Here is a 23,518-nt window from a genome sequence, read left to right on the forward strand (position 1 = left end):
TGTTTTCACTTATGTAGTCCACATAAGTTTGAATGAAGGGAAAAACAATTATCAGCTTGATCCAAAACTTTTGTGGCCCACTAGTGGTCAATCATCATTGTTGATCTGCTTCATTTTTTGGATAATGTCCTAAGATGATATGGAAAAACGAATAGACGGGGTGGATACTGAATACACACATCATTGATAGGTATGTTTTCTAATTTCTACTATATCTTTTGCTTTTGAATGCATTGGTTATGTTTTCATACATATCTTTATACATTTATAAATGTTATGCATCATATTTGAATATAGTTACCTTAGTTCAATTAGATAGTGCATAACTTAGGACCCTATACAAATGAAATTTATTGTGTACTTTTTTTTTTGGGGGTGATTTTATGATTTAAAAGTGTGTATTAAGGTCTTTTTAAATAATCCCTGAATTTCATTGAAAAATTCAACCATTTTGCTAATGTTTCCCAAAAAGTGTGATAAATTATGCGATACAAATGATATATCATGTGCGATAACCGATACATATTTGTATCCCAAGGTTACGATACCGATTTTCGAACATTTAGTGCTCCACATGTGCCACTGTGCACTTAAAATGCATATGCCGCTATAAAACTTCAAGCATCCCACATGCGTTATGTGTGTCCCATGTGCCACCATCAATTTCTAGCGACCTACATGTGTCAATGTGCCAAATGGGCCACTGAACATCTCCATGCAAACCACATGTGCCAATATTTTAAAATGGTTTGTTTCTATGAAATCTTTACGTTTTGATACATCATGAATGTATCATTTTCCGAAGGGAAATACAATGCTCCTTTTCCACTTGCATTTCTGGTTATTTCATCAAAAATGTCTTTTAAAAATAAAACCTATTGATGCAGAAATTTGGACGTCCTCTTTAGACCACTTGATACCTGCAAGAGAAGACAGAGATGGAGACCCTGGTTGCAGCAGTGGACCCTCCGATGCCAAAGTTAGACAGGCAAACCAGGTCTAGTGGAACGTAGAGCTTTAGATGTGGCAAACCAGGTCTAGTGGAACATAGAGCTTTAGATGTGATTTTTTACGTACCTTTCATTGTAGAACAACTCTTTATTTATAATTGATAAGTGCGGTGGCGTAGATGACAACCTCCCTACTTGGTAGGCGTGTATTGTAGAGGGAGCCTTATCCCGAACATGTTGGGGTAATCTTTCGAGATCCTCGACGAAGATCTTGGAGAGATCTCTTTGATAAGCTCGAACGTTGGCCCTTGGTGGGATCATCGGCCGATGTTTGTCCCTCGTTAGGCTGTTTCTCCTTAGCCAAGCTCCTTGCACTCCAAGTGACTTTCCGTGAGCTAAAAAGCTCCTCGGTGTTGGAGTGCTTTTGAGCTTGATTGAGGAGATCTGCCAATGCTGTTGGAGGATTTTTGCTAATCGAGAAGAAGAATCTCCCCTCCTTAAGGCCGACTATCATAGCGTCTAGGGCGATCTGATCTGAATAGCCCTCCACTTGCATCGCTTCCAAGTTGAAGCATTTGATATAGTCCTTCAATAGCTCGTCCTCCTTCTGAGTGATGACAAGGAGGTGAGTTGTTGGCTTTCGCCCTTCTTTTCCTCCGATGAAGTTGGTAATGAAGGCTTTGCTGAGTTGCGTGAATGAGTTGATAGACTTTGGTTTCAATTGCTGAAACCATTTTTTGGGCTGCTCCTGACAGAGTTATGGAGAATGCTCGGTACATCACTGCGGTCGAGGCACCATGAAGTTCCATCGACAACCTAAAGGATTCTAGATGATCAGCGGGGTTGGTGGACCCAGAATACGGGGTGATCTGTGGCATCCTGAATCTGGGCGGGAGCTGAGCTTGCATGATATCGTCGGTGAACAGCGGCTCAGTTTCTTCCAACATTGCTTCTATTGAGGTTGGGGCGTGCACCCTATGTCGCCGATCTGACCTCGTAGTTCTTTAAGTTCGGCCTCCTAGGGGTCCTCGTTCTCAGCCACAGTTTCGAGAGCCTTACCACGCCTTTTCTTCTCCAACGCATGACGTAGGTCAGAGGCAGCTAGCACGACAGTTCTCGAAGCATGGGAGGGTGCACATCTCGGTGCCTCATGGGCCTGTTTGTTCCTCTAGGAGCCAGCGGGTGCTTGAGATGGCACAAAAACTTCAGTAGCTGCTCGAGCAACAGCTTCCTCCGCCCCCTGGTCGGGAGAGGGTTCTGTCTCTCCAACATTCGCCTTATCTGATCAACGTTACTAGTCAGTGCTTCAACTTGATGCTCTAGGGAGACCAACTGACCTCCTTGGTTCCGGGACCGCTGCACTGGACCTGCGGGTGCAGAATCAGCCTGGAGTTTGGAGGGTGAGTCCCGATGGCCCACAAACCGTTCTGCGAGTGCATGGCTAGGTGCAGCGGTAATGGCCTGAGCCTTCTTTCTCCCTTTCGCCATTATAGGATCATTGTAGGTGATGGGAATGGCTTTCAATGTCGGTTCCCACAGACGATGCCAAACTGTTGATGCATAAAGCTAGACGTCCTCCGTAGACCACTCGATACCTGCAAGAGAAGACAGAGGTGGAGACCCTGATTGCAGCAGGGGACCCTCCGATGCCAAAGTCAGGCAGGCAAACCAGGTCTAATAGAACGTAGAGCTTTAGATGTGATTTTTTACGTACCTTTCATTGTAGAACAACTCTTTATTTATAGCTGATAAGTGTGGTGGTGTAGATGGCAACCTCCCTACTTGGTAGGTGCATATTATAGTGGGAGTCTTATCCCGAACGTGTCGGGGTAATCTTTTGAGATCCTCGACGAAGATCTCGGATAGATCTCTCTGATAAGCTCTGAGTGGTCAGGATTAGGAGAGGCATGCAGTAGGAGGTTGAGGCCAACTAGTCGAGCTAATCTCCACGGTCGTCCTGAGGAAGAGCTCCCTGAGCTGGGCCCTTTGGTCAACCATAGTTGAACTTCTTGGTCGAATTGCTGACCTGCCCGCGTCCGATCACCGAGAACGAGCTCCCTTCCTTGGTGAAACAAGTGACATCTTGGATGACCATCCTCTTCATCTTGTTATACGGGGCAGGACTCTGGAAACGGTTGTGGGAGAGCTCGGTACTCGTCCTCTTCCAAAGAAGGTGGAGACACTTCATTTCTTGGTGAATATGGCTGTCGGGTGGACAGATCCCATATAATAGATTACCGTTTTCTGGTCGTTGAGGAGCTCCTTGGTCATGATTGACACTAGCCGACCGCGCGATGAGCTCAGATGTCCGAGCCGACCTCATACCTTTGACCAATTAATTTTTACCCATAACAAAACCTTTCCACAAAATCTTCTTAATGCATCCAGATGGGCTAAAAAATGGATACTCGACCCATCTTAATGGCGATGATATATGCAACAATTTTGTAGGGCCTCTGACTAAAATGTCGTTGAAAGAATCAATATCAATCTTTTATGAATAACACTCGTCTAACAAATTTTTTTTTTCTTTTTCTACAACACTGTCATTGTTTGTTTGTTACTCATAGAGAGTAAAAATAGCAGTTCCATATTTTGCCATGGAGATTAATGTTCCGGATTAGTGAATGCAGCCATTGTTTGGATTCTAGGTTAAAAGTGCATTGCCAATTGAACTTTGAGTACTAATGATGCCCAATGTTGCCTTCTGGAGATTTGGTCACTTTCCTTTCATCATAAAATTCTTTCTCAATATGAGTGGTCATTATTGCTTGCAGTGAGAATTGTAAATTTCTAAAGACAGTCCCAGCAAGCAAGCTGACAGACCTGATGGGGGACGACAATCTGTTGCATGATAGCACTGTTACATTTTTTTAGCAGCTAGCACTATGCATTGATCTTCTGTTCAACTTGCAAGAGACTGTCAAAGAAAATGTGGACTCTATAAGAGAAAATAGAAATGCATTGATGCATGTACATATGGAGCAGTGACAACATTAACTGTATGTTTATTAAAGGCATGCCTTTTCAGCTGCCTTAAGCTGATTGTATTCTGGTCTGACTGGAAACAAAAAAAGAAAAAAAAAAAGAAAAAAAAAAGAGAAGGATTGAAGGGTGCAAGCTATTGGAATTTTTAGTAAGGTAGATGCACAAGTGGGAATGTTTGTATTAGATTTCAGTGAATTCTGTTTCAGCTTTAGATTTGGTATTTATAAACTAATCAAAGCTTCGTCATGTAGTCTATACCATCTTTTCTATCTCTATGCATTCTTGAAATCAGCAGCAATGATTTACATTATGCTATCTGCTTATTTACATAAACTATGGCATTATTTCTATAATCGCAGGTATCTTGGAAACAACAGACTAACCGGGGAACTGCCTTCAAATATTTTAACTCCAAAGCTTGTGGCACTGTGAGTGCATATTCCAAATAGGAGCTATTATGTTTCTCTATGGTATTGGTTCACTTATTTGCATAAAATTCCATTCTGGTTCAATCAGGATTTGTTACATAATTCTTAGCATAATTATTTACATTCTTACAAAATACATTATTGCTTGGATTTGCATTTGTACTGCCTCCTGATTGTGATCTCTGCATGTTTAAGGGATGGCCTGGTATTTGCTAATATTTAATTTTAAAGAAATATATTTTCTTCAGATAGCTTCTATGAGTGCTGATACTTACCGAAGTGTCATCATGTTATCTACATGACTGTTGTCTGCATTTTGCAAGGGATTTCATGAATATGATAAATTTATTTTTGACTTTGATATTGAAATAACAGAGAAACACTGTTATCTCACTCGATGTATTTTAGAGTTCAAGATTTGTCCGCAGCTGTTTATTAGGTTGGCTCAGTATTACCAGCTAATGTCTAGTGGTCGGCAACTTTCATTCTGAAGATGATTCTGAAGATGAGGGACAAGAAAGAAGCATGAAGAAAATGAAGCTAACATTTTATGTGTTGTGTTCATTATATTTTCCAACCATTTCTGAATGGTTATTATCTTTTCTGTATTCTTTAGGGGTTTCATCCTTAAGTATTTTTTTAAAAGAAAGTCTTAAATAGGATTTTGAACTAACTAATGGTTTCATGGTGTGCTGAACAAACTTGTCTTGTGGTGATACTTGCAAAGAATGCATCATCTATAAGAAAAATGCATCCAGTTATGTTGATACAATAGAAATTTATTTTGTTCATCGACTTGAAAAGAGGCATTAGGTATATATGTATGATCCCGTGCATATCTAAAATGAGCAAATTACATGGACTTTAAAAATATATGACAAAGAAATCAAACGAGTCATTTATATAGAAGGTGAATGCACATCAACACAAATGTAGAAGACCTTTTATGATCCTCTTACTATTGGATGCCTTCATCGATCCTAGATGGAAAGTTTCCTCTCTATCTTGTATCCTCAAATTCCTTCCTAGTCTATCCCTCCAGAGGTGTTCGGTTGTGTGTTTCGTGCATTAGCTTGATCACGTGCATAACAAGTTTGAACCAAGGGTTATCAAGTGCATTTTTCTTGGGTACTCTCATACCAACAGGGATACAGATGTTATAATCTTCTCTCCTGGAGACCTTATGTGTCAGCTAATGTCACATTCTTCCTAAAAACTCCATATTTAGGAGAAAGGAAAGTCTTGACATTTGAAGAGAGTTTCATGACTAATTGTACCTGATATTACTACTCGAGTTGGGGAGATGTCTGTGCAACATGCAGATCGACTTTTACAGGTTTACTCCATACATGCCAAATGTGGATATGAAGTACATACGAGTGTGGCTTCTACCAATCCTCATGATTTCTCAAAAGATCCTCATTCTTTTGATTCGTTGCCTACACCATCAAATGAAGGTATTTTACCTACTGTTCTTCATAAGGGGATCCCTTCATGTACTCAACATCCTGTTCCTAGCTTTGTTTTGTTCAGTGTTTTTGCTCCTTCATTTTGACAATCTGCTTTGTCTCTATGTGTCTATTCCTCGTTCTTTCCAGGAGGTTCTAAGTTGTAATGAGTGGAAACAAGCTATGGAAGAAGAAATGTTTGTACTCTATTAGAATCAAACTTGGACGTTAGTTGAATTACCTATTGTCAAGCATGCAGTTGGATGTAGATGGGTATGTACGATAAAATACAATCCTGATGGCCAACCACTCTATGTTTGTAAGGCGAAGTGAGACAGGTACTATTGTGTTGGATCTATATGTAGACGACATCATTGTGGTAGGTAGTGATAGTATAAGTTTTGACAAGTTGAAGTAATTTTTACAATAACAGTTTTACACAAAGGACTTTAGGTTATCTTCAGTATTTTTTAGGCATCGAGGCGGTTAGGTCCAAGGTTGGCATCGACTTGTTACAACAAAAATATGGATGGATTTACTGGATGAGATAGGTCTTGTAGAAGCCAAGCCTACCAAAACTCCCATAGATGCAAATTAAAAACTTATTGTTGAATCAGGGTGAATTAATTGATGATCCCAGGAGAAAGTTGGCTTGTTGGAAAATTGATTTATCTAACAATTACCCTTCTTGATATTACATATTTTGTCAGTGTGCTTAGTCAATTTAAGAAGGCTCCTTAAATCCCTCATATGGCGGCCGTGCTTCATATCCTCAAGTATTTAAAGGGAGATTATGGTCATGGTATCCTCTACAAGTGAGATGGCCATCTTCAAGTCAAATGATATTTTGATACAGATTGGTTTTCCATCTGATAGGTGATCTACATCTGGCTACTATACTTTTGTAGGTGGCAACCTTGTTGCTTGGAAGAGTAAGAAGCAAAGTGTTGTGGTTTGTTTAAGTCCCGAGGCATAATACAGAGCAATAAGCCATGTGTCATGTGAATTCATTTGGTAAAGACATTAATGTGCAAACTTGGGTTTATAGTTGAGGCTCCATGAGGTTGTATTGTGATAATCAAGCAGGCTCTGATATTGTCAACAACCTTATTTATCATTAGAGGACCAAGCACATTGAGGTCAACTGCCACTTCATCAAGGAGAATGTCGCTAGCAGGGAAATTTGCATGCTATACACCAAGTCCTAAGATCAACTGACATATATGTTTACGAAAGCTCTAGGTTGTACTCAACTAGATTGTCCCTTTGTCAAGCTGGGCATTCGTGATATATATACTCTAGCTTAAGGGGGAGTGTTATTGGATATGGGTTTATGGACCATTTACGCCCCATCTATGTTTAGGACATAATGGGCATTCTTGCTTTATTTACTAATGGCATTATTGTAATCATTAAAAACAATATTCGTAAACAAGTTGTGCGGTTTGGGTTGAATGTTAATCGCTCCTCTTTTTTTTTTCCCTCCTTTCATTCTCTCTCTCTCTCTCTCTCTCTCTCTGTCTCTCTCTCTCTCGCTCTCTCTCTCTCTCTCTCTTTTTCTCTCTTATCAATGACACCACAATATTTTTGCCAGTAAAAATAATTTTTTAATTAATTACTTTGTAAAAGTAATAAATTTAGTTAGTTAATAGAAATATGCAAGGTTGCCCATATTTTTTTTAAATTTTAATTATTTAATAATAAAAGAATTATTATCTTTTCCAAAAAATGAAACTGTCCAATCTGTACTCAATTTATAATTCATCTTTTTAACAATTTTAAAGGGCAACAACCAAAGAAATTCAAATTTCTTCAATTTCTTCTATTTTTTACCATGGAAATCAAAATTTCTTGCTTGAAATCCATCCAAGTGTACGAAAGCCACGCATGCACGTCAATTTTCAAGTTGTTGTGTTGCTCACTTGTTGAAAAAAGGAATTTAAACAAAGAAAATAACATTTTCACCTTTGGATTTTGGTGCAAAATCCTTCTCTAATCACTTAATTGTGTTTTGATATGAACATTTCACGTGGTGTTGCTATTACACACTACAAACATAATGCCCAAAAAATTTGGGCATTTTTAAAAAAATGTTTCTAGATTTTTTTTTTTTTCCAAAATTTAGTGTATACTGGTTTTATCAATTGACTTCAGAACTATCGCAAGTATCAATAAATAACTAGTATTTATAAAACATGAACCCCATATATGTTGAGATAAATTTGAAACTGTTTAATATGTCAGCCATTACCTACGGTATTCTTGTCGACAAATTGGATTTTTTGTATTTCAGGATGGTTTTGTATTGATGACCCAATGATATTGAAATATCAACCAAAATATTGCCTGGTACAAGTGATTTCAGAACACCGGCAAGTCTGTGATGGATCTTTAGTTCTAAAGCCTAGCCTAAAGGAAGTTGAAAGCTGAATAATAGTTAGAAGCATACTAAAGTGTGAACTTTCTCTTGTTACTTTGCCTTCAGTTTTCAAAATCGTTCATCCCTTTTATATATTTTGTTTTAAAAGGCAAGAAAGGAAACTCTCTTATTACCAAGGGCAAAGACCAAGCAAACAAAGAAAGAGGAGGAAAAAGTCCTCAAACAGAAGGAAGAAAAAAAAGTAAAAAGAAAGAGGAAAAAAACACCCACACCGTGGGCCAAGGGTCAGGAAAGCCCACAACCCAGGCTAGGAGTAGAAAAAAAAAAAAAAAAAACTACCCACACCCTGGGCTAGAGATAAATAACTTACAAGAAAATATGAGAATCATTAAGAGATAAGAGCTGCGCATGAGGCTCACAATAGTGGATATGGACCAACTTCTCCATGACTTTCTTGCACGAAGAGGCAATCAAGGAGATGGAAGCTTGAGCTTTGGAGAATAAGTTGTTTGCAACTCTAGCATCGTGGTCCAACTTCCATAGGGAATTTGATGGACCCAAAGTGATCTTCTACAAATTCGGACTAGCCGGCTCAACTCGAAAATCTAAAGCATTTGCTTCGAGAAGCCCCATTAAACCAAGAGATACAGAAGATGAAAAAAAAGAAAGATATATCCTCCCTTCCAGCTTTTGAAATGATCACCCGACACACTTTGAGGGAAGGAGGATGAAGGCAAAAATCCCAATCTTCATAATAGAAAGAGAAGCAGTACAAAGGAGCCAACTTCCAGAAAAAGGGGAGGAGGTAGAACCAACATCCCTTTTTCTAGTATCAGGTGGGACAATCGGAGGAATATCCCAATCAGCCGCTATGGTAGTGGGAAAATCACTACGAATCTTCAAAAAAGGACGCACCTCTTAATGTTCTTAACAATGAGATTGAGCAAGATTTCCTTACTAACACTTTTTTGAGGGAAAATATGAGAGTTTCTTTCTCTCCAGACATGTCATACAAGCGAAGGAAAGCAACACTTTGCAATAATAGAACGACCCGAGCTAGATGGCACAGAGTTAGTAAGAAAGGTGACATCATTCAAACTATTAGAATGAGATGGATTATCAACATCAAGCTTAATATGCAAAATTTACCAACTCTAATTGACATATTCACAGCTAAAAAGTAGATGCTCATTAGATTCAATTACAACAAGATAGAAAAGGCAATTAGGATTTGTAGAAATAATGCCAAAATGAAAAAGCCCATCCTTAGTTTTTTAATCTCCCACAACAGGCAAACCCAGTGCAAATCGAGTGCTTAAGACCACAGAACCAAAGTAAATCTAACCAAGGAGAGGGAGAGGAGGGAAAGTGATAAGTAGCAAGGATATAAGCAAATGATGGCTTACCTATAGTGCTGAGCTTCCATATAAATTTGTCATCAAATTGATAAACCTTAACCTCTCTAATTTCATTAATAATATAGGCTAGGTCTCTCGAAGAATCATATGGGAGATTCCAATTTCCATCGAGGATGAGGGCACTAACCTTGGTATTTTTCCCACTGCCAAAACCATAGACCACCCTTCTTCCAAAACGTTAAGGCTACCATTATAAAGCCAGGGGTCATATTATAAGCTAGTAGACTTGCCATTCCCAATAAGAAATTTAGAATTAGCCAAAGCAAGAGGACGGACAGAGAGAATACTTCTCCAAGCCTAAGAAGCATTTGCGGGGATCTTTAGGGACCAAATGGATCTCTCCCGAATGTACTTGACTTGAACCCAAGATCTCCATAGGCTTTTCTCTTTGGAAAGGATTTTCCAAAATTGTTTAAAGGGACAAGCCTAATTGGAGAGCTCCGGAGAAATAACTCCAAGGCCACCCTCTTTGGTCTTACAAACAACCTCCCACCCTATGCAGTGGACATTGGATCCACCCCAAAGGAATTGCCTCATATGCTTACCTTTTAGCAGCAAAAAAGAGTTACTCTAGAAGAGATGCAAACTAGAGATGGTAGATTTAGTAAGTTCCAAATGCCCTACAAAAGAAAGAAGATCCATCTTCCAACCACCTAACCTCTTACTCAATTTGTTAATAAGAGGCTGGCAATCTCTCAAGTGAAGCCTGGTGGAAAAAAGGGGAAGATCTAATTGGAAGTTCACCCCTTTTAATGGAGAGAATAAAAGACATTCTCTTTACAATCACAGGAGCTTGAAAAAATATTCTCTCTATTATCTAAGTTAATATGAAGCCTCGAGTGGAGAATAAAATTATCAAACATCCCTTTAATGTTCATGGCAGTAATTGGATCAACATTAGAAAAAAAGAAGCATTAAATCATCAGCAAATAGAAGATATGAGATGGTTACCCCATCTTTAGGGAAAGGAGATCTAATGAAATCATTTTATGGCATTTGCTAAGTAGCTCAAAAACATTTCCATATCAATGGAGAAAAGAAAAGGGGATAGAAGATCTCCTTGGCGAAGACCCCTATTGCTCATAAAGAAATTGCAAGTTTCTCCATTAACCAGAACAAAGAAGGAAGGATATGAAATACAAGCCTTAATCCACTTTATCCATTGACTAGGGAAGTTCATAATCTCAAGGGCTTTAAAAAGGAATTCTTAATTTATAATATCTAAGGCCTTTCAAAAGTCAACTTTGATACACATCCTAAAAGGGCTAGAGTCTAGAAGAATCACGAACAAGACCATGATTGAGAAGGATATTATTTGAGATATCTCTTCCAGGAATAAAGGTAGATTGGGAACGACTAATGATCTGGGGCATAACAACTTTTATTCTACCCACAAGAATTCTAGCAATAATTTCATATGGCTTATTTATGAGTGATATAGGTCTAAGATCATTAACACTTTCAACTTTGTTAGATTTATAAATAAGTGCAATGAGAGAGTTCTTCACATGACCAAGAAGAGACGAAGAAGAGAAAAATTGGATATTTTTGCAAACATTTGCTCCTATAATTGGTCAGCATACTTTATAAAAGTGGGATTGAAACCATTAGGGCTAGGCGCCTTATTTGCATTAGCCAATATAATGATCGATTCAATTTCTTCTTTAGGGGAAGGTCTACAAAGGGAAACCCCTTGCTCATCCGAAATCTTGAAAATATTATCGATGGAGCTGAAATCCACTTCCGAATGGAGGTGATTAGGGGTAGGGGCAAGAATTTTGGGAAAATGATCGACAAGAGCATCCTTAATTTCTCTTTGATCATTACATATATTACTGTTCAAATAAGAGATCTCCTATATTTTAGAGGACGATTGCTTTGCCTTAACCATTTTGTAGAAAATTTTAGAGTTTTGATCATTAAGATTTAAGGCTCAAGGTGCGTGCTTTTTGCTTGAGAGTGGACATTTCAAAGATTGGAGATAAGCAAGACAAGCCTTAACATCTTTCTTGCAAGCCAGGTTGCAAGAGGAGGGATCCGATTGAATAATAGTCTGGATGTTCTCAAGAGAGATTTTGGCATTCTAGATTTGAATATTGATGAGCAGTTTAGACTCAAGCCAATTTTTAAGAGTCATCTTTACACGCCTATGTTTGGAAATCACCACGTACATGGGAGTCCCTTCAACTTTACAATTAAGCTCCCGCAACCACTGAGAAAATGTTGTCCATCTTGCACCAGTGATTGAAGAATCGAAAAGGAGATCTAGGATTAGAAGGGCAACTGAAAAGATCAATGAAGATAGGCGAATGATTAGAAAGGCTAGGATTAAGATAGGAAGCCTTCTAATTAGGGAAGGAAGTGAAGAAAGAATTAGTAATACCATCCAACTTGCAATTGATTCTATCATTACCACCACTTGAGTTAGACCAAGAGAAAATATTCCCACTAATAGTAATATCATCTATAGCGGCCATATTGAGGCAATCATTAAGCTCATTAATCTAGGTCATTAGTGGAGGGGCACCTCTTTGCTTATCTCCAATAAATCTTATGCAATTTAAATCTCCCACAATAAGCCAAGGATGATTGACAGCCCCTCTAACAGTGATAAGGACATTGCATAAATTCTTTCTAGTTCTCGGATCATTGGAGCCGTAAATTCCAATAAAGAGGAGATTAAGAGAAAAAAAAGGTAGATTTTAAAGAGCAATGGATAAATGGATCTACGGTTTTAAGAACATTAAGAGAAATAGAATTGTTCCAAGCAATAATCACTCTAGTACAAGAACAGTAATCAACATTAGGGACAAATTGCCACTAGGCAAGGAAAATGAAGTCGCAAATGCTATAAAGGTTGGTCTTGCGGATATGCAATTACATAATGCGGACGTGGTAGAGATTAAGGGTAACAATGTTATCCTTAATTTCCTTCTTCTCATGTTCTAAGCTTGAATCTTCACGAATACTTGTTGAATGTCTAGGAGAGGAATACAGGGAGGTTGAAGGACTTTGAATAGCACGCCCAATGCATTCATTTAATTCAGCTAAAACCGTGGTATTTGTAGTGTTGCCATCTAAGTCCAAGAGCACTTCAATGGTATTGGATTGTGCATTTAAAACATCTGAAGCATCTTGGGTTCTATGCCCTGCGATCTAGATGATTGAGGAGATATAGTAGTGGTTTCCACTATAGCATCTTGCTCCACCCTAGTCATTCGTGCAGACTTTCTCTATCATGGGATCAACTACAAATGAAGAAGCCATGTGGGGAGGAATAGATGGGTTAGAAGATTTCTCAACCCAAACTTGCTTCTGAATTCCCAGGCGGGCCACATGAGATTGATTAAGATTTAGAGAAAAAGTGGGAGTGGCGTTACTTGGTTGAGAGGATGGCATGTTTGCCTTCGGTACAAGGGTACAAGCAATGTCTGAGTGGTTAAATGTACGACATGTTTTGCATGCCAAAGGCTTCATTGATAACCACACCTCGACATTCAATTTCAATTGAGGGAGGCAATGGTGAGTCCACTCTAGCCTCCACATAAACTCCAACATAAGCTGGCTGAGACCTGGAAGCTGTAGACTTGTTGGTAAATAGAGGTTGCCCAATCAACCTAACAATTTTTCTTAAGCCAACATTTGTGCAGTTGGTGTAGTTTAAAATTGGAAATTTAATCCAAATGGAATGGTGTTTAAGTCTGTTTTGGGTAAAAACGGACTGGCTAAGGAAGAAAGGTCAGCTTGGACCTCTATGCTCGTCGAATGAACAACCAACGCCAGTCATGACCGAGGATCCCCTCAACGACTAGGAAGTAGTAACCCACTGCTGGGGAAACAATTAAGTCCTCAAGGTCAGCCATCAAGAAGATAAGTATCTACAGATGTCGAGCCCTTCTACAGTTCCACCTATTTCCAAGCTTCTGCTCAGAACATCTCTTAGTGAGGGTCCCCGAGGTATGACCTTGTACGAGACAAGAGTCCAAGTTGCTACACAGGGAAACCCTGCTCCATACAATAAGATGAAGAAGATGGTCATCCTTGATTATACTAAGGAAGGGAGCTCGATCTCAATGCTCGGACACAACTCCCAAGGGCAGATCGGCAACTTGCTCAATACCAAGGAAAAACTTGACCATAGTTCACTAGAGAATCTAGGTCGGCAAACTACTCCTGGGGATGGTTGTGCAAGCCACCTTGGATGCTCGACCTTGGCATCTTTTTACGTGTTTCCTCTTATCTTAATAGAAGGATCCATCCGAGATCTCGGGAAGATATCCTCAACACAGGTCTACCCGAGCTCTCAGCCAAGAATCTCGGAGGATCACTGCGACAGGCTCGGGATCCGATTCCCTCCACAATACACACCTACTAAATAGGGAGATCGTCGCCTATGCAACCGCCTCCCTTTCAACTATAAATAGGAGCATCCCTAATTGTGAAAGGTACACACAATCTCACGTAGAAAATATTCCACGAAACCTTACGTTCTACTAGACCTAGTTTTTCCTGTCTGACTTTAGCATCAGAGGGTCCCTTGTTACAGCTAGGGTCTCCATCTTTGTCTTCTCTTGCAGGCATCAAGTGGTCAAAGGAGGACGTCCAAATTTTTGCATCAACAGTTTGGCGCCATCTATGGGAAAGACGTTGAAAGTCGTTCTCATCACCTATCGTGATTCAATGATGGCGAAGGGGAGAAAGAAAGCCCAGACCACCGCTGAGGAGGTTGTTGCTCGGGCAGCCACAAAAGTTTTTGCACCATTTCAAGCACCCACCGGCTCCCGTAGGAGCAAATAGTACTGTGAAGCACTTGGATGAGCACCTTCCTATGCTTCGGGTACTGCCGCGCTGCCTACCTTCAAATTACATCATGAGTTGGAGAAGAAGAGGTGTGGCAAAGCTCCCGAAACAGTGGCCGAGAACAAGTATGCTTGTGAGGCTGAGCTCAGTGAACTATAAGGACAGATCAGTGACATACGACAGGCCCATTGCGCTCATGCTCTGACCTCGATAGAGGCCATGTTGGAAGAAACTGAGCCACCGTTCACCGACGACATCGTGCAAGCTCAGAATCTCGCCCAGATTTTGGATGCCGCAAATTGCTCCTTATTCTGGGTCCACCAACCCGATTGAGCATCTGGAATCTTTTAAGGCGTGGATGGAACTTCATGGTGCCTCGACTGTGGTGATATGCCGAGCATTCTCCTTAACTTTGTCAGGAGTAGCTCGGAAATGGTTTCGGCAATTGAAACCGCAGTCCATCAACTCATTCATACAACTCAATAAGGCCTTCATTACAAACTTCATCAGAGGAAAAGAAAGGCTAAAACCAACAACTCACCACCTCACCATCACTCAGAAGAAGAGTGAGCTATTGAAGGACTACATCAAGCACTTTAACCTAGAAGCAATGCAAGTGGAGGGCTATTCAGATCAGATCGCACTAGCCATTATGATGGTCATCTTGAGAGAGGGGAAGTTCCTCTTCTCGCTCAACAAGAATCCCCCAACGACGTTGGCCGAACTCCTCAACCGAACTCAGAAGTACTCCAATGCCAAAGAGCTTTTTAGCTCGCGAAAGGCCACCAAGAATGGAGGAAGCTCGACCTGGGAGAAACGACCTAAGGAAGAGTAAGCATCAGCTCCCAGCAGCAAGCATGTAGAAGGGACGATAATCCAACCAAGGGCTACCGTCCGAGCAGATGACCAGAGAGCAGATTCTGCTCTTACACTCCCCTCAATGCTATGCCCGAGCAAGTCCTCATGGAAGTTCGGAACAAGCAACTCCTTAAGTGGCTGAACCAACTGAGGACCGACCTCGATAGGTGGGATAAACGGAAGTGTTGCCACTTCCACCGTGTCCATGGCCATTCCATCAGCAACTTTTTCGACCTTAAAGAAGAAATCGAAGCCCTCATCCACAACGGACATCTGCCGGAGTATGTCAGTAGGAGGGAGGAACGGTCAGATCGGAAGAACGAGTAGCCCAGCAATGGCAACAACAACGAAGCTACATGAGAAATCCGCACTATCTTTCGCAGGCCTGTGGGAGGAGATTCGAACCGAGCATGCAAAGCCCATACTCAGAGCATCAACCATGGCAGTTCAGAACATCAAGTCCACCTCACCTGCAGACATCCAAAGGAACAAAAGGTAATCCCCTGTGAACTGACCTTCACCGAGGAGGACGCCTAAGGTGTCCACCACCCATATGATGATGCATTAGTGGTGGCCATGACCATAGCCAACCGCAAAGTATTTCGGATTTCGGTGGACACTGGCAACTCGGTCGACATCCTCTTTACCGATGCCTTCGATAAAATGGGAGTCGGAAGGTCTCGACTCCGACCTGTCAAAACTCCTATGCTCAGATTCGCAGGGGATATAGTCACCTTCGAGGGGTCTATACTACTCTCGGTCACTGCGGGAGGGACATAATCAAATGACGACAATGATCGACTTCCTCGTGGTCAACCATCCTTCCGTCTATAATTTCATCCTTGGACGTCCTTCCTTCAATGCCATGCGAGCAGTAGTATCAACCTACCACCTCACGATGAAGTTTCCAACCGAGCATGGTGTTAGACAGGTCAGAGGAGATCAGCAGGAAGCTCGCTAGTACTACTCCACAGCGTTGAGAAGGCAACATTGCACGATGGCCATTACTTCCCTTGATCCTTGGGAAGAATTGGTTGTGAGAGGGTCTCCAGTAGAATATCTCATAGCCATCCCCCTTCATGATTCCGACCTAACCTGTATTGTGTAGATCGGGTCATCGCTGGCTCCAAATCTATGAGACAAGATCATGGGACTCCTCCGACGCAATGCCGATGTTTTCTCTTGGTCCCAGCAAGATGTCCCCGTCAAAATACTGCTCCCTACTGCACGGGTTTGGTCCTACGATGAAAATCAAAATACCGAGCAAATGGCTCTGGACCTTGATCCGCTCGAAGAGAGAAGGGAGCAGGTTCAACCCAAGGTCGCGACCCGGCAATAGCAGGTCGCCTGATTCTACAATTCCTAAGTAAGGGCGAGAAGGTTCCGAGTTGGAGATTTTTGGGGGGGGTGAGGGATGGGGTTGGGCTTCTCCGCTTAACAAGATTGCTCTTGCATTTTTTTAAATATTTCTTGCCTTTTAATGACAAAAATGTTCTCATGAACCATGTGTCTAAGATTGTTATCAAGAAGGAATGTCAACTTGAATACCGATCTTCTGTGCATGTTTTCTTTTAGATGCTTTACTGTTCGATTATATAAATTTGGAAGGCCTCGTCGTTTCCAAATATATATAATCGAACAGTAAAGCATCCAAAAGAAAACATGCACAGAAGATCAGTATTCAAGTTGACATTCCTTCTTGATAACAATCTTAGACACATGGTTCATAAGAACATTTTCCTTATTAAAAGGCAAGAAATATTTAAAAAAATGCAAGAGCAATCTTGTCAAGCGGAGAAGCTCTGCTTTACTGTTCGATTATATAAATTTGGAAGGCCTTGTCGTTTCCACATTTTGGTTGAATCATTTTGCAATTGCTTGCAGATTCCATCCCAACTAATTTGTTATCAATATGTTTATTTGTGCAGTCATAGAGCTTCTCCGCTTGACAAGATTGCTCTTGCATTTTTTAAAACATTTCTTGGCTTTTAATGACAAAAATGTTCTTATGAACCATGTGTCTAAGATCGTTATCAAGAAGGCATGTCAACTTGAATACTGATCTTTTGTGCATGTTTTCTTTTGGATGCTTTATTGTTCGATTATATAAATTTGGAAGGCCTTGTTGTTTCCACATTTTGGTTGAATCATTTTGCAACTGCTTGCAGATTCCATGCCGACTAATTTGTTTTCAATATGTTTATTTGTGCAGTCATAGAGCCTGATCGTATTGGAATTTGTTTGTTCCAAATACATTGAGCATATTTCTTCAATTGTATCAAACCTTACATATTTTTTCTTGAATTATTTTGTTGTAGAGATGTCTCATTCAATCCCATCACAGGAAATGTTCCGGTAAATTATGTCAAAGAAGGCTTAGCAATGTAAGTTAATCTTTAGTTTTTGAATTACATTACTATGGGATGTAAAAACAATGCTAGAATACTCTTAACCTTATCCAAAGGTTGCTTTGTGAGAGGATCAGAATTGAACAAATGGTGATTACTCTCAACTTAAAGGCTAACATACTTTCTTGCATGCATGTTCGCAGTATCGGTACCATTACATGTATCACTGGCTATGGATATGAAAACATGTATCGATATCACTGATATTATCGTTAATACCCAGAAATGTATTGCTGACTAACTGAAAGAATGAGGAAATGGTGGAATGTATACCTAGATATTATCGTTAATACTCAGAGAAACTTCAGGAGATGCTAAAATACACATATTTGCATAATTGCAAAAAAGAAAAAAGAAAGATGCATACATAATAAGTTTCTCTTTAATGGGGGTCTTGAAGTATGTAACGTTGACTCAAGGAAACATTAGAGAAACATGGGGAAAATGTGAAAATTTTCAATGATACTTTAGGAGATGTTAAAATACACATATTTGCATATTTAAGAATCAAATAATAACGAAAAAGATGCATATTTGCATATTTAGGAATCAAATAATAAGTTTCCCTGTAATGGGAAGCATGTTGTTAACTAAAGGAAACATTGGGGAAATAGTGGATCCACCCATCCATCTAGGCATGCACATACATACATACAAACACGCATGCATCATCCATCAATCCATCCATGCATGCATAGACACACACACATACAAACATGCATTTCATCATTCAACCATCCACCCATAAAAAAAATTGAAATGATTTTTTTTTTTTTTGTAACAAACAGATTTTGGCAATATCGATACATTGGCAATATTATCAAAATATCACTGATACATTGGTGATACAAGTGACGCCTGGAATTTGTACAGTCGAAAATAGTGGTGACACATTGGTGATACATTGGTGATATTGATATGTTGGCAATACAAGGGACACCTTAATTTACACGGTTGAAAATATTGGCGATACATTGGTGCTACTTGCGATATATCACTGATACCTGAAATTTTACTACTAGTGTTAGCAGCATTGCTGAGTTGGAGATATGGATAATATCAGAGATACACAAAACAATGCTTGCATTATAAAAGGCCTGGCATAATTAGCGCGTAGTTTACATTTGTTTATCAATATGTTGTTTAGTTAGTGCGGATTCATCCTTTTATTTGCACACCAACTCCTAAATGCTATTGTTGCAGTTGCAACCATAGTAATGCGTGTTTTCACTATTTTGAGATTGAACAATCACTGACCATCTCTTTCTTTTAGGAACTTTGTGGGGACTTCCATGAATGCAAACAGTGTATATGATAGGTGAGTCATTTTTCTAAGATGTATAATGTGTAGAGGCTATTTGGTTTAGTAGGTTATTGATTTTGGTGAGATAACAATATATTGCCTCTGTCCCATATTGATAATTTTTCTTTTAGTTTTGTTGTAGTTATTTATTTTTGTCTATAGGTAGATTCAATTTTATTGAGAAAATGTGAACATTGTAGTAGGATCTACATGCTATGTTATCCAACATAACTCAAAATAGGTAATGCATCCATGTCATCATGTTGAACTATGCTATCCAACTATGGGTATGGGTATTGAGTACAGCTGGGGCTGGATCTCGCTGATACTAAAAATTCAAATTCTCAAGATATGGGTTCAGCAAGGATTGGTTGCTAACTTTCTACTATAAAGTATGATAATGTTCAGACATTTCCCTAACTATATCACATGTTGATTTTTTTTTATTTTTTTTTCTCCAATTGGCACGATTCACTACAAATTCTCAATAACTGATAACTGTAGGGTTCGAAATTCCATTAAATATGGATTTCAAGTGCTGGGAAAGAGGAGATCCCTTATCCTTTCCCTTGTGTCTGAGTGCCCAACTTGAGTAGTCCATTATATACTTTTTTTTAGAGGATCCAAATGTCATATTTGGCGGCATGTACAAAGTCATACGCTATATCCATTTTGCTTCTGAGCAAAAGCAAGGTATGTGAAGAATAAGATGGGTTACCAAGGTACTAAACGAATAAAAGGGGTTACCAAAGAGATTGCAAGAATGATAGCCGTCTCTTTTGGCGACAAACCAGAGGATTACATGGATCTGTTCCAGTTTGTGGAAGAGGGGAAGACAACATGGTTCAATTGAGGAAGGATGAGGACAATGAAATAAATAAAGATGGGGCAGAGGTGGATGACGAGTCCATCTGAATTTGGGAATAATGCTACAATTTGATAAAGCAGGACAGTTTGGGACTAGTAGTTGTTAAATGAAGATCACCAGTTGGAATATTCACAGCTTGGGGTGTGCGCAGAAGAGACTTCAGATCAGGGATTTATGTGGAAAATATAAGATTCAGATGGTTTCTTTCCAGGAAACAAAAGTGCAAGGGATGGGCTGTGGTAGATGCGTTGTGGGGTAATAACACAAAGGAATGGGAGTATATTCCAGCGGATAGCAAGTGGGGGGGGGGGGGGGGGGGGAAGGAATATTGGACTCTTTCAAAGGGCAGTATTATTTCTCTTTTATTGACGGAGGTTTCCACAGGTTTCCAATGGGCTTTCACAACAATATAAGACCCAAACAAACCAAGGCGGAGACCTCAATTTTAGTTGAGCACATGTCATAGTTGATGGGTAGTCTTGTGGTGTGTGGGAGAGGATTTCAATGTGGTAAGATTTCCATATGAAAGTCAAATGGGAGTAAGACCACGTGCAGTATGAGAGCATTCTCAGAATGGATAGAAAGCAATGGTTTGGTGGATTTACCCATGGGGGAAGCAGGGTTCACATGGTCAAATAGTCAAGCTTGTCCCACAAAGTCTAGGCTTGATCGCTTCTTACTATCGGCGAATATGATGGATAAGTTCCCTCTTCTATCTCAAAGGTCATTGCCTAGACCCATGTCTGATCATTGCCCGATCATGTTGGAAATAGATGAAGAAAAGTGGGGCCCGGGTCCGTTTAGATTCGAGCTAGCTTGGTTGGAGGCGGAGGGATTCTCAAAATTGATTCGGGAGTGGTGGTCTTCATCTCTGGTGCTAGGTAATGCTGGTAGTAGATTGTCTCAAAAGCTTAAGTTGCTAAATGCCAAAATTAAAATATGGCAGAAGGAGGTCTTCAGAAGTAGATAAGAGGAGTCGGTCAGTTTGCTATAGGAAATTCAAAGGCTGGATATACTAGAGGAAAGTGGGGAATTAGCGGAAGAAGATAGAGGCCGGAGAGAAATATACAGTGCGAAATATAATGTAAGGTTGCGGAAAGAAGAGATTAAATGGCAGGAGCATCTCGTGCCTTGTGGCTTAAAGAAGGCGACAAAAATACAAAGTTTTTTCATGCAGTAGCAAGCGCGCAAGCAAGGGTTAATAAGACGTCTTTAGTGGATGTGGAGGAACGCAGGATGGAAGGAAGAGACAGTTTGTGCGGTGATTGTGGATCTCTACAAGAAATTGTTATCGAAGGAAAATTGGAAAAGACCGAAGTTAGAGAATTTGTCATTTGATAGGTTATCAAGGGGGGCGGCTGAATTGCTAGAGGTAGCATTTTCAGAAGAGGAAGTGAAGCAGGCAGTTGATGATTTGAGTGGTGGCAAAGCTCTTGGGCCGGATGGATTTCCAATAGCATTCTATCAAAAATTTTAGGAGTTGGTGAAAAAAGAGGTAATCGAATATGTCAATGAATTTTATGAGCTAGGTTCTGTGGCACCACAGTTGGGTGCTACATTTATAGTTTTAATTCTAAAAAAAAAGGAGCGGAAAGTTTGAAGGATTTTAGACCTATAAGCTTGTTGGGAAGGCCATATAAGATCTTGGCTGATTCTAGTGTCCAGATTCAGGTCGATGATAGGCAGATAGTTGATAGCGCGTTGGTGGCACATGGATGTATAAATGAAAGTAACAAAAGAGGCTAAAAAGGGGTGGTTTGTAAACTAGATATCGAGAAGGCTTATGATCACATTGATTGGGAGTTTCTGGACTATATGTTACATCAGCTAGAATGTGGCCAAAGATGGTGATGCTGGATTTGAGTGTGTATTCAGTCTCCCAGATTTTCAATATTGGTAAATGGTTCCCCAAATGGTTTTTTTGCATCATCAAGAGGTTTAAGGCAATGGGATCCATTGTCTCCTTATTTGTTTGTGTTAGTGATGGAAGTGTTAAGCAAAATGATCAGAAGAGGGGCAGAGTTTGGTTTTGAGAAAGGTTTTACGATAGACAATAGCCTCATTTTGTGCTTAATAGTTAAATCAGAGGAGTTTAGCCTCATTATTAAGTATACAGGTAAATCAGAGGATTTAGTCTCATTATTCTGAGCATATAGGCATATTCGAATATTTAGCCTTATTTTCTTATAATAGTTTGGCTTTAAAAGTTGCTTAATTTTAGTATCACATGTTTATTTCTAGACTATCATTGGTCATTGTTGCTTGACAGGTATATATTTTGAATGGCCAAAGTATGCATTCTCCATGTTTTGATATTATATGCATTATATTCCCTTGTTAGTATGTACTTATAGGTTTATTTTTGATTTATATAGCTTTCCATATTCTAAATTTATTGGTATATCTATGGAATTAACTCTTTGTCAAATACTAATAAAAAGGGAGAGAGATTAAATCATACCAAAACAAGTTGAACTCTGGTTTGCAGGTTCTGTTTGTTGTTGTAGGGAATTGATGGAGATAGGGGGAGTATTGCAAGTTTTTACATGTGTATTTGAGTTGTAAATATTTATATTTGACATGTAATCATTTTAATTATTTTGATTTGTCATTGATATGGACCATGACAAGGTCTATGTTAGGTTTTTGTCACGTAATTGACAAATGGAGATATTCTTAGTATACTTATTTGTGCACCTATTTGTCAATCATGTGAGTCTGTATGTTTGTAGGTTTGTTGAGCCCTTGGAAGTTGAAGACCGAAGACACAAGAGGACGTGAAGCATCAATGAGTGAAGAATGGGAAAATTAAGGTGCCTTGGTGACCCTAACCTAGACCCAAAACAACCCAACCTCTAGATGATCCTAACCCTAATAGATGAACCTTTCATTTGATCATCCCATAGCCTTAGAAGCTAAATTGGAACATGATACATAGGCTAAAAGATGTACAAAGATATTGTAAATCAAATAATCCAAATAGCAGTTTTCGAGTGGTTTTCAATCCTATTAACATGCTATCGATGGGTTTGATTCTCTATAGAATCAAAGACTAGGTTGATGTGATCAAAGAAACAGTCTAGCAATTAAACAAAAAATTCTTGGAGTTTCTTGATGGGATTGAGGGACAACTCGATCCTGTCGAAAGAGCTGTTAACTAGCCATTTTATAGACGTTACAGCACGATTTGTATAAAATGGGCATTCGTTTCTTGGGCATTGGGATGGGTTTTTGGTGCAATTAGAGCCTAGGTGATTCCCCACTCATAACTCTAATGAGGATTCCAATTTCCATTATGAATATACGCTTCATCCTTTAGAATACCCATCTAAGTGAATCCCCTTTAGAAATCAACTATCCACTAGTTGTAGGAGATTCCACCATCCTCCCACCACCTTACTCACCTCATCAGGGCATCATATGAAAGGTGGTTGATCATAAGAGTTGAAGCATCGACATCAATGATCGGGAGGCAATTGAGAAGTTGATTCAAGCACAGGAGAACATTGAAAAATCATCTCAAGAAGGCACTACAAAAGAGGCTCAATCCTACAAGGTTGTCAATTGTAGACTCCATTCACTCTTTCCTTGTGTACGATTAAGTGTAGAGTTTGTGACCCAAACTCGTGTAGGACTTAGGCTCTTGTGTAGGATCGAATTCACCGGACA

General features: G+C 39.7%; 1 protein-coding gene across 3 annotated transcripts in view; it reads left to right on the top strand.

Moving 5' to 3' along the window:
* The window catches only part of LOC131255654 (probable LRR receptor-like serine/threonine-protein kinase At1g56130), a 72,156-nt gene that overhangs the window by 42,691 nt on the left and 5,947 nt on the right, over positions 1 to 23,518 (top strand). For all 3 annotated transcript variants that reach the window (XM_058256440.1, XM_058256438.1, XM_058256437.1), the window contains 3 exons: positions 4,298 to 4,366; positions 17,589 to 17,654; positions 18,952 to 18,996. In XM_058256440.1, the coding sequence (XP_058112423.1) occupies positions 4,298 to 4,366; positions 17,589 to 17,654; positions 18,952 to 18,996 (180 nt within the window). The remainder of the gene's footprint in view (positions 1 to 4,297; positions 4,367 to 17,588; positions 17,655 to 18,951; positions 18,997 to 23,518) is intronic.

This window comes from Magnolia sinica, chromosome 9, assembly GCF_029962835.1.
Source record: "Magnolia sinica isolate HGM2019 chromosome 9, MsV1, whole genome shotgun sequence".
NCBI classification, from domain to species: Eukaryota; Viridiplantae; Streptophyta; class Magnoliopsida; order Magnoliales; family Magnoliaceae; genus Magnolia; species Magnolia sinica.